Source organism: Equus caballus, chromosome 31, assembly GCF_041296265.1.
Source record: "Equus caballus isolate H_3958 breed thoroughbred chromosome 31, TB-T2T, whole genome shotgun sequence".
NCBI classification, from domain to species: Eukaryota; Metazoa; Chordata; class Mammalia; order Perissodactyla; family Equidae; genus Equus; species Equus caballus.
The window spans coordinates 19,186,066-19,198,481 of NC_091714.1; the positions used below are offsets into that span (position 1 = coordinate 19,186,066).

A 12,416-nucleotide genomic window follows, 5' to 3' on the forward strand; every position below is an offset into this window, starting at 1 on the left:
ATCACACACACAAACAAAAATGGAAAATAAAAAGTTCAACCCTCAAGCCAAAGCCACAGTAAGGTCCAGATCCCGTCCCCTTTTGTTCCTTCTCCCATGAACTGTGACCCAGGCAGTATTAGCTGATAATGTCCGAGAGCACTGGAGAAATGAATCCCACAGAATTCTCGTACAGAGGGACTGAGTCAGGAGCTGCAGACAGAGCTTCCCAGTGTTGCACAGCACCCCGACATTCTGCAAATGCAGAGTCGGCCCACGCGGTTCCCACCAACCCCTGGGCCAGCTGGGCAGGTCCTGGGGAGACTGGAGCCTGCAGGCCAGTTGTGCTGGCACCTCATGAACATACCACATGTGCCAGAGATCCAGTGCCCTTTTCTGTGTATGCCGTGAGGTAAACAAACAAACAAAGGCGAGGAGTACTGGTATAGACAGCCAACTATACAGTACTGAAACATTTAAAATTGACACAAATTACCTAGAAAACACAAAAGAATGCTATAAAGAGAATTCTTAGTGGATCTGGGTACGCACTGAATCAAGGCTATCTGAGAAGACTATATTTCACAGAATTCAAATTCACTTTTGAATCTCCTTTTTTTCCACATGGGAAATGATTCCTTTGAGTTAAATAACTGAAACAATGAATTGTTGGTCTCACAATACCAAACAATAAAAGGGGCAAAACTTTGAAACTAATTTTTGTTCTGTAATAACGGGAAGAATTTTCCTGTCATTATAATCCAGCTAAAGACGTCAGACACTGTGGTTGTTTCCCAATGTTAAATATAATCCTAACACGTTAAAAACAAAAGCAAAAATCTAATAACAATACAAAACAGACTCAAATCTTTTACTATTTCTGATAGTTTATACATATAGACTAAATTAGACAAGCTATTTACCTAACCTAAGTACTTATATTCACAGAAGTAACCTCAGCATTTTCAAAAATCCTAAAACTCAGGATTTTTTCTTTTTACCTCCTGAGGGTTGTCGAGATTTACGAGGAGACCGGGGTTCTCTCCGATAAGGATCATTGGAGCCATATAATTCAATAGTGCCCAGGTTGAGGAGCACTGCTTTCTGGAGGTAGTCAACCATTGCAATGCCATTACAATTGCCAAAAACCACCCTAGAAATAGGAAAAGAACAAATATTTTAGCATAAATAATTACAAGAAAATGTACTGTACTCTCTACGGCTGAAAAAGCAGCATGATGGGTCTTTCAGAAAATTTCTCTTTGAAACAGAAGATGAGCACAGACATGGAAATACAGGTTACATATGCCTTCTCATGGAACTCTGCAGATCTTCTGCAGGTATTATGATTACAAATCAATATCATTATAAAAAAACTTGGCACAGGAGTTGAAATTTGATGAGGGACACAAATCCCCATGCTGGGCAATACAACTATTTTTCTGACTTGGGGGCATTCTGAGCTCCTCAACCCAAGACATTCCCTTCCACTGGGGAAGAGAGGACTACACCTTTGGGAAAGCTTGGTAATCCCTACAGTCAAGAGTAAAGAGGGGAAAGCACAAATCTTGGAGGCCTCCCTCTGGAGTATGCCCAATACCTTCTCAATTATGAATCAGGAACCACAAACCAAGCAACTATGAAGAAAGGAATTTTACTCTTTTTAAATCTCTTAAGCCACGAGTCAAAAACTGAAATGTAAGAGGGGCTACATAAGTGAGTAAAACAGGCCAAATAAGAGCTGGGCGAGCTGGAGAGTGCACGACCCGTGCGAGGAGGAAAAGCTCGGCTGGGCTCCCGCTGACTGCTGCCTGCAGGAAGGGAGACTCCGTCAGAGCACCCCTTCAGCGGAAGCTCTACATACGGATTTTCACATTAAATAATCTTGGCAACTAGTTCAAATTTTAAAAATACACAAGAAGAGCTAAACGAGATACAACTGTGAGCCCAACAAGGCTTGAGATCAACTGATTTGCAACTTCCTACTGGTCCTTTTTCTTATATCCTGTTTGTTTCCTTCATGAATGTGGGCAGTAAAATATTAAACAGAAGGCTGTGTTCTTACATTGCGGGGTAGCAAATAAAGGACATGAGCGAAGACTATCTCAGACCGAGCCGGTCTTAGCTGGGCGCACAACTGCAGGAGACAGAGTTGGTAGCAGTGGCTACAAGGAGGAGGAAGACTGATGACAGAGTCCCTCAGGCTGGCATCATGGAAGGAGACAGTGACCCACACATGATCAGCAGCCCTGGGGCTGAACAGTTAGCATGTGGTCTCTCTTATACTACAATGTTGATTTTTAAAACAAACCAAAATAAATACTTTCTAAGTCTAGCATATTATAATAAAAAGTATGTACAATTAACACTATACACTTGAAGGCAGGAGCTGATAAATAAATATACCTGTAGCATAGATGAATATTTTACTAAACTATTACTACGTCTTTACAATTTACTCAAGTTAACTTTGTTAGACTTTCATTAGCCTGAGTACTACTATGAGAATTATTTCTGAGAGTATATATAGGAGAAGATATATTGACTTTAAACGTTTATCTCAAATAATTCATTGGTCCCTGAGATATTTAACTTTTCATCAGGAAGGAGTATAAGCACACCCAGAGTAAATTATTCAGTGCAGAATTATGTTCCAAATAAACATGAATTTGGTCTAAAATTAAAGTTAAACAACAATGTTTTTTTTTCCTAAAGATTGGCACCTGAGCTAACAACTGTTGTCAATCTTCCTTTTTTTTTTCCTGCTTTTTCTCCCCAAATCCCCCCAGTACATAGTTGTATATTTTAGTTGCGGGTCCTTCTAGTTTTGGCATGTGGGATGTCGCCTCAGCGTGGCCTGATGAACAGTGCCATGTCCGTGCCCAGGATCCAAACCAGCGAAACCCTGGGCCGCCAAAGGTAGAGTGCGCAAACTTAACCACTCGGCCACGGGGCCGGCCCCTAAACAACAAATTTTTAAGTGATGCTATAATAAAGACCATTCTTTTTTAGTTTTAAAAATAAAAAAATACTATAAAGAGTCTGAGGAACACATAAATGATACTCACAAGCCATAGGAAGAATTGACTGCCAGGCTGGTTATTTGTTGTGGTGGTTCTCCACCCACCCACACCAACTGAATAACTAGTTCAGTCTGATAACCTGGAGACTGTTTAAGTGGTGAATTTTTAACTCTGTAATAAAGGAAAACATATTACCTTTTAACTCATCTTCAATTATCTTATTAGGCTATGTAATTATAAAGCCATGCATAAATAATATATAAAAATAACTTTATACACAAAATAATGCTAGATATTAAAAAATGTAAAAATTGGAATCTTGTCCTCTAGAAGCACTTAATCTAGTTGAAGATGAAACATGTACATAAATAAGAAACATAAGAGATCATACGTAAGTTCCACTGTTAAGTGGGGGACAGAGTGAGACAGGGAGAAGCGGGGAGGGGGGAGAGCAGGAGGGGAGGGGAGAAGAACAAAGAGAAGCAGCGGCCCAGGAATTAAGAAGAGGAAAAAAAGTTAGAAGAAAAGTGGAAGTTAGAAAAGTAGACTTAAAACTTAGAAATATGGTCTAACTCAACGAAAACGGGCTAAAAACATAATGAGTTAAAGAACAAGTAAAAAAAAAAAGTGGGAAAGTAACTTGTGTGTGTGTGACCACTTCTATTATAAAAAAAAAATTGACTTTGACTTTGAGCTGATAGAATTTTTGAACACACAGACTCTTTCCAAAATAACTGCTGAATAGTGCTCAAAAAAATACTGCTTTTGCAAAACATAAGCAAACAAGATAAAGTAAAAGACCCATAGTCAAAGATTAACAAGTATGTAAGTGTGGTTACAGTGGAGGGGTGTGCGGTCATCAGCATAGCAAGATAGGCCAGGGCTGGACCCTGGAGGGCCTTCAAGGCCTGGCTGCAAAGGTCTGATGTTGGCAGAAAGAACTCGGGCTTTCGAAAAGCTGGAGTGAGAGTCCCGGCTCTGCCACTTACCCGCCACCTTCTTGTCTAAAATTGGAAATATTACCACCTAACCATGATATGAGGACATTGTCAGCGCCTAGGAAAGAGCCTTGCCAATGGTCAAATTGCACAGAAGCAACACATTTTCATTATTAAAGAATTAAAGCCAACGAAGGTTTGGAAGAACTATTTGGGAAGATGAATTGGGTGCAGGTGAGCAAGGTGAAGCAGAACAGCGAGTCCAGTTAGGAAGTTCCTGGGATTCTCCTGACGTGAAACAGTCAGAAAAAGCTGGACTGGAGACACGTCATGAAGCAGGAATCAAAAAGGCTTGTAACATCCACAAAGGCAGAAACCCTGCAGCACTTTTAACACTTGAGCACAGAGAGGGTACTCAGTATTGAGTGGCTGAATGAATGAGCTGGAGGCTGACAGAGGCAGAGGAGGGGAGAAAAAGAAGATGGAGCGATTCTACATGGCCCGTCCCCAAGCCCGCCAAAAAGATGTCAGGATGAAGAGCTGGCTTTACAGGAATATATGTTAAGTCTGAGGTGATGGTCGGGTCTTCAAGTGAGCTATCAGCAAACGGTCAAATGTGTTCCCCAACCTCACGCACACTGAGTAAGTTCGTACAAAACTTACACTGGTTAAACTCATGACAAGCACGTGAGGGGGAGTGTCCAAGGGGTTTATAAGGGTGTGAGACTTTCTAAGGAATAAAGCTACTTAGACACAACACCTCTAATACTTGATCAGTAAACTTCAAACAGATTGGAAGATAAAATTTTTTTTAAAACATGAGCAATTTATTTTTTCTGTGACTACTTACACTATAAAAAAAAAAATCTGCTTTGACTTTGTGAGAACATATTGATTGCACAGACTTTCTCCAGTTATTGCTCTTGTAAAACACATGCAAAGCCTGCTTACTTCAACAACTCTTGAGGCACCTGCCTTGGAGTGACAGTGTATGGAAGGACATCAGGAAGACTATTCAAATGTTGAATCTCCTGACACCAAACTCAGAGGTAAGAACCCTTTTGAATCATTTATTTGGTACTTCCAGTGAAGAAGACCATGACACCTGACCTTTGGCTGCGATATTTGCTAGACTCACTCTAAGTAAGAAAAGGGTCAGTATGTTGCCAATTTCAGGGTAAACATGAATCACTGGGGGCACCCCTAATACGAACTGAGTTATAGTCACTTCTGCCTGTGCAAAGTCTGCAAGGCAATATACTCAGAACCGAACACTGGTTGGGGCAGAAGTTCTGATTCTTCTCAGGGAAACACCCACTAATCAGCTGCAAGTGTCCATCTCAAGAGAGAGCGACAGACTGAGTAGCATTTCATCTCCATCACAGAAAGCCTCTGTTGATATAAGCACAGGCCGAAGGGTGTGAGTGTGCTATTTTCTCGTTGTATGAATTGGGTAAGGCTCAAGGTAGTGCCCACCTTCCCTCTGGGATAGTTATTGTGCACATTAGATTAGATTCTCAAGAGCAGGAATAAGCATTCGGGATAATTTTAGAAGTGCATACACGGACACATTTAAGACTGAAATGATGAAGACACACAGAACTCATGCAATTCTTATTCCACTTAGTATAAAGAAACAAAAAACTTCTTAAGCAAAAATAAGCCAGCCAAATCTGCTGCAAAATTCCCAATTAGGAAAAAAATTAGAAACCAGATCAAGGAATGACAGAATATGTTAGATTTTAAAAATACAAAATGGGGGTGGTAGATGTTATGTTTTTATACCTACAGTGGTTATCATTTTAATATATGTAAATTAATTTGTTCCCTTTTTTTTTTTAAGATTTTATTTTTTTCCTTTTTCTCCCCAAAGCCCCCTGGTACATAGTTGTATATTCTTCGTTGTGGGTCCTTCTAGTTGTGGCATGTGGGACGCTGCCTCAGCGTGGTTTGATCAGCAGTGCCATGTCCGCGCCCAGGATTGGAACCAACGAAATACTGGGCCGCCTGCAGCGGAGCGCGCGAACTTAACCACTCGGCCACGGGGCCAGCCCCTAATTTGTTTACTTTTTAACGTTAAGGGGTTGAATCTTTATAAAAAGCTCCATAATTTGTACAAATATATTTTAAATGCCAAAATAATGTTTGGAGACTTTGCAGTTTCAAAATGATTATCCATTCTCATTCTTCTGTTGTGACAACTAATGCCTCCAGACATGGCCAAATGCTTCCTGAGGAGCAAAATCACCCGTTCGAGAACCACTGGCATAGAAAACACAAGCTCGAATTTATGTAAACATATATAAAGAAGATTTTTTTAAAAAAGCTATACCTTTTAAATGATTATAATACAAAGAATCTGCCTTATCTAATGCATTTTTGATCACACACTCTCCACAGTAACTGTTGAACTATTCACCAATAAAAGAGAGTCTAGCAAGTTGAAGGAAAACAGAACAAAGCCTGGTTCTTTCTAACAAATGTCAATCGTCTCTCTTACCACCCTCCCTCCCTCGAATCTACCACGGTCTGGCTTTTGCCCCCCAACTCTTATACTGAATCGCTGACATTTTCCACAACCACTTCGCAGTCATCATCCTAAATGAGTTCTCTGTAAATGTAATACACTTTTAATCACAGTCTTCTTGAAATTCTGCAATAATTTTAACTCTTTCTTCATTGTTTTATTTCTCTGCCATATTTAAGGCTCATGTCTTTCAAAAACCTTAACCACTCAATAATATAAATTGGACAGGAAAAAGGAAAATAAAACTTTATTCAATTTGTTCCTGTATAAAAGCAAAATGTATTCAAATCTGGAATGCTACAATAAAGGTATTTAAACACCACCACTGTGGTGCTTGAGCAGATTCAGGAAAAGTTAGGAAAATGATTACAAAATGCCTAAATCTCTAAAAACTGAAAAAAACAGAATTTTCAGAGTGGTAGAAAGCAGTCTAAACATACATTTGATCCACATATAAATCAAAAATCACTGGATTTAGAAGACTGAGCTATATACAGGAAAGATCCATACTGACCTACCAGTGTGTTTAGAGATCAAATCTTAGCACGTTAAGGACAAAATCATGAAACACAACCATATTGCTCTTGATGTCACAAAAAAATGAGTTGGGTTAACCACAGCAAAACGAAAAAAGGTGCTCTTATGGCATTTTACTCTATCACAGAAAAATGTTACTGTAACTTAACTAATGCTTACCATCTAAATGAAAAGACTATTTTCGAAACATCTATTTTGTATAACTTACTTTAAACAAGGGACATTGTCACGAAGCCCGTCAGATGAACTACCACTGCTGGAAGGGTGAGCCTGAGGCGGGCCGGGCTGAGGACTGGCCCCGACCACTGGGGTCGGCACAGGGGCTGCCTGCTCACCCTCCGGGGACTCCACATCATCCATCTCATACAGCAATCGGACTTCAAGCATCTGTCGGAAAAGTGAAACAGTTTACCCACTCCTAATAATTATTGCTCATTTTATTACAGCTTATATACACAGACGTATACTTCAGTGAAAAGAACACATTTAAAGGTAAAAATTTGCAAGATTTCTAAATGTAAGGATTTAGCAACGAAAAAATGTTGATTCTGACTCAGCTTTTTAAAAAAGATTGTGTGTATGTGTGTCTGTGAGTGTACACACAAGCATTATGATTTTAGAATTCCTGGCACTCCTGTAAGTACCTAATTAGAGTGTGCTCACACTCATATTAACTTTCCTCAAATGAGACATGCACTGTCCTTAAGGACTTAAATGTTCAGTAAGAACATATGCATAAAAATTGGCTATTTTTCACAACAGATGGATGGCAATGTGAATACTGAGGTGCCTTTAAAAAAATTCTAGACAAAACTGACTGCAAATAGTCTTCTAAATAATTCAAAAATTTTAAAATGTCAGACATCTGACATCGAAAGTAATTAAGAGATTATTACCGGAATGACTTCTGTGATCACCTCCTGTTTGCTGAATCTATAAATGATGACGTGAGCCGAAACTCCGGCTATGCACAGCATTCTACTTTCTGGACACCAGGAGATGATCTGAATGGCATACGGATCTTCATCTACAATGTCTGTGTTTGGTCTGTCATCTTTATTTCTTGACTTTTCAAATACTTTAGATGTCTTCAGTTTATATAGTACTTGCAGAGTTACTAGGGAGAAGATAATACATATTAGATACTTTAATACAAAAAAAACAAATATAAGGTAACATTTAATTTGTCATACCATGTAAGGAAAATAGCCTATATTTATTTGAACCATATTTTCACTCCTAGGTCTACATTTCTCTATTATACTTTTAGATGATGCATTCACTGTACTCATTGACCAAAAAAAGTTGTACCCATTATACTCATTAAAAAAAGATTCACCATCATGATGAATTTAGATAACCTGAAAAAAATGAGTAACAAGAAGATTTTGTAAAAAAATGTAGAAATATAACAAATAATAAGGAACAGATTTTGCTTTCTAAAATGATTTTCTACATATTGTCTCTACAAAAGGTACCAATATTATCTAACACTTCTACATGAGGAAACATAATACATCCTGAGTTAACTGAATTCTTAGTGCTTGCGATGTATGTTTTGCAAACATTAGCCACTCAAAGTATTCGTCCTGTTTCTGCTATTATGTAACCACCATATATATTTCACCAAGATGATACAAACTTTTGTGACCTAAGTTCAGAATCAGGCATTATATTTATTCTATAAAATTCTGTTGATTTGAAACATATTCCCACTTCTACCTCTGAGTTAAGAGGAGAAGATCTGAAGAAATTTTGAAGAATTTGAGTACTTCTGTTGAGAATTATTCTTGATTTGCTAATAATATCCTTAAGAATATCTTTAATCCATTAAAAATTCTAAGCTGATATCAGTGGTAAATCAGGTATTACATTTACAGCCTCCAAATTTCAAATTAAACGCAGCTTATACAGTCATTCTAAAACAGGTAGTATAAAAGCAATGACTGTGCAACATACAACAAATAACATTCCACAGATTTACCTGCAGAAGCATCCCAGAACTTCACCGACCCATCAGCGTGCCTATGAAACCAAATGAGTTAAGAATGTGATGAAGAAAAAAAATGACATTTTCTCTTTCTCTGAGGTCAAGTATACAAACAAGACAGTCACCAAAACGAGGAAAAAGGTAAAATTTAGGGTAAATTGGCAGGTTCTAGACAATAAATTATTTTTTATTATGGTATAGCATAAAGGAAAGCACTAGCTGCCCAATTAATTAACATTCATGTGTTCTTGATTATATTTAGTTATTATTGATTTATTTGGTGAAAACAGTCTTTTACTTACCCTGTAATAATTATTTCTGGGTAGCTTTGAGTACCCAAGCCCCAATTACCTCCATTGATGGGCCATTCCTATAAGAAAAGATTATTGTATAAAGCAACTTCCAAGCATAAATACATCTTCATATATATATGTACAACAACAGTAAATGATATACTTTACTTTCAAAAAGGGTTTCCTATACATTTTCTCTAGAAAAGCTATCAACATTATCAAACACTCCAAGATGATGAATATAAAATACTGAAATGTAACACTAAATACTAGAACTCATGTTCAATACCTTTTTGCTGTAACCTTGACGTTTCTGTCTAGCTCCAACAGAATAAAGTGCAGGAATAAGGTCCACGGGGCAATCAGCAAAATATTCGCAACACGTCACAGGGGATTCATGTATACTCAAAGGGTAGGGGTTTTCAAATATAGGATACCTTTAACAATAGGAAAAGAAAAATATTTATTAATTTAATGAATCATTACCCATGATTAATACAACAATGAAAACTTTTAAGAAATATTTACAGCTTTAGAATGGAAAAACTTTTTTAAGTTTGATTAATTTAAAATTAACATCCTTTGAAGGTCCACATAATATATTATCTGAACTTATATTTTAACTTTTCAGATAGTGTGTTCTTCTCTATAGTTTTAGAAATTACATACATTCCATCACAGATATTTAATAGATTTAACTTATGCAAATACGTAAAAAGAAATGATGTTTATAATGAAAGGTGCTCAATTAGAATAATAAACAGAAAAGCTGCAGCTGGACCTACATACCATGTGCCATACACTGGACTTATCTTATTTACTTCTTGCACCAGCTTATGATGTAGGCATTTTACTGAAGAAGAAAGGCTTAGGGAGAATGACGTGCCCAAGGCACGCCAGCTAGCAAGGAGAAGCAGAATTTGAACTGCATTCTTAACCATTAAGCTATACAGTCCTCAGTGAACAGAAACCACATCCTTCTATCAGTAGAGCTAACACAAACTGTCAATTCTCCTTTTTTCCTCCATCAATGTAATGGCTAGTGTAATATTTAATCTAGAAATGCTCTCTTGTTTCAGTGATAATCTAAATAAAATTGTACCTAAAATGTTTTCTACTTATGAAGTTATCTTATTAAATAAAGTAAAAAAATGCTTTCAAAAATCAAAATTAAAGTAGACTCCTAACTAATTACACAATGATATTTCTTTTCTGGTTTTAAAGTCCTTAAAATTGAGAATGGTTACTTAAAAATATCTGGAAAATCAGAAACCAGCTAAATCTGCAAAAATTAGATGCACTGATCAGTGTACTACTGACAACAATTTTAAAAATTAAAGGAGAAAAATTTCAGAAAAGTCTTTTCTATACTTCAAAATGAACCCGACTGTCATCACTCCGTCCTCAACCATACACAAAGACAAAACTCAAACAAAACATGCATCTAAAAAATGGCAGGCAACGTTTTTCTCTTTATAAACACACTTTAAAATCTTTAGTTTAATGATTCTACTATTACTATACATTTAACTGATAAATTTGCTAAATAAAATGCCTATTCACAGGTGACTTGCACAGTATTTTCTTTAACTTAAATGTATCTCAGGACAGACCATGTGTGAAGTCTATTTGGAAACTTAAGGAAAAAAAATCATACTAAGAATAAGTTATTTTAGGACTGTCATTTAGAAATAATGTTTTTAAATTCCTTTGTTCCACAATAGTCTTGTTATTTAAAAAAAAGAAAACACACAAAAAAACACAATAGATTATTACAGGTAGCACATACTAAGTTGATGTGAATTTGGGAATGCCTTAAAATAAGGTAAACGTATTGCTCACTTTTTACTTCCAGATTTTCCAATCTCAGTACCATTCGCACTGGGATCAGATAAGTCTGTATTGGGGGGGGGGGGGCTGCTGTTCTGCGCCTTGTGGACATTGAGGAGCATCCTAGTCCTCTACCATTAGATGCCAGCAGCGGCACCCCCCCTCCCCCCTGCAATAAAAGATGTGTACACAGACATTACCAACACCGCCTGGAGGGCAAAACTGCCCCCAGCTGAGAAACACTGAAATACCGAATGGGTAAACTCAACTGAAACCATATTTAATGATGCTCTCTCAGAAGATACAAATAAATACAGTGCTTTTCCAATCCAAGAATTTGTAAGTAAACATACTATCATCTATGTTAGAAAACACAGAATATGACAAATACTGCAAAAAGTTGCAAAGGAGCTATGGTGGGAATTTATAAATCAGATATAAGATATCTGGTTAAGAGAGAATAGGAAAAGCTAAAAGAGGAAAAGGCGGATGAGCTTTTTTTAACGTGGATTTTTGATGGCTCTAAAGCAGGTGGAGTGTTTCAGCTGTTGGGAACCAACATCTAAGAAAAGACATGGCAGTATGATGTTTTGCTTAAGAGACAGTTCAGTTTTTCCAGGGAATAAGGCTCCTGTAGGAAGACAGTGAGAAACCAGGTGGGAAAGGTACCTTGAATTCCTACTGTGTAGAGCAGTAGGCTGGGAAGGTGTTTTCAAATCAAAAACCAGCAGAGAACCATAGTGGTTTAGAGAAGAGAGTGACAAGACTGGTGCTGCAGGTAAAATTAACCTGACAGTGGCATTGGGGACACACCACAGCAGAGAGGGAATACGGATGGAGAGACCACAAGAGCTTGTCTGGAGCAAACTGTGATGGGATCAATTTTGGACATGCTGATTCCGTGTGCCCCAAGGCATCCAAACATTAGGTTGAATCATAGGAAATGGCAGAAATTCAACCAATTTTGACTTAAAAAATGTAAATTCTATATGATCAACACACTAGAGAAATTTGCAGGTGATTAGAAATGTGCATCTGGAGCTCTAAAGAGGTCAAGGTTATGGATATAAACGTAGCATTTTTCAAAGATGAAACAGCCAATCCTATGCTAAAAAGAATCTTTTTTCACCACACACTAAAATAATTGCTCATCAAATTTTCTTTCTTACCCATTTTGTGCAAGGTCTATAAGTACTAAATCCTTTTCTAGAAGAACAACCACAGCATATGGTTCTTGAAAATCTGGAATAGGAAAACAATGCACGAACAACAGTTTTAAATATGCAAGAGGACAGCAAA

The 12,416-nt window shown here is 37.4% G+C and overlaps 1 protein-coding gene across 5 annotated transcripts in view; it reads right to left on the reverse strand.

The window, feature by feature from the left end:
• The window catches only part of STXBP5 (syntaxin binding protein 5), a 166,717-nt gene that overhangs the window by 53,614 nt on the left and 100,687 nt on the right, over nucleotides 1-12,416 (reverse strand). For all 5 annotated transcript variants that reach the window (XR_011434477.1, XR_002805193.2, XM_023632926.2 and 2 more), the window contains exons 11-18: nucleotides 12,287-12,359; nucleotides 9,577-9,724; nucleotides 9,297-9,364; nucleotides 8,989-9,029; nucleotides 7,901-8,121; nucleotides 7,213-7,391; nucleotides 3,048-3,173; nucleotides 981-1,132 (exon numbers count right to left, since the gene is read on the reverse strand). Coding sequence is in view for 3 of the 5 variants with exons in the window: in XM_023632926.2 (XP_023488694.2) it covers nucleotides 981-1,132; nucleotides 3,048-3,173; nucleotides 7,213-7,391; nucleotides 7,901-8,121; nucleotides 8,989-9,029; nucleotides 9,297-9,364; nucleotides 9,577-9,724; nucleotides 12,287-12,359 (1,008 nt within the window). In the remaining 2 variants the exon portion in view is untranslated. The remainder of the gene's footprint in view (nucleotides 1-980; nucleotides 1,133-3,047; nucleotides 3,174-7,212; nucleotides 7,392-7,900; nucleotides 8,122-8,988; nucleotides 9,030-9,296; nucleotides 9,365-9,576; nucleotides 9,725-12,286; nucleotides 12,360-12,416) is intronic.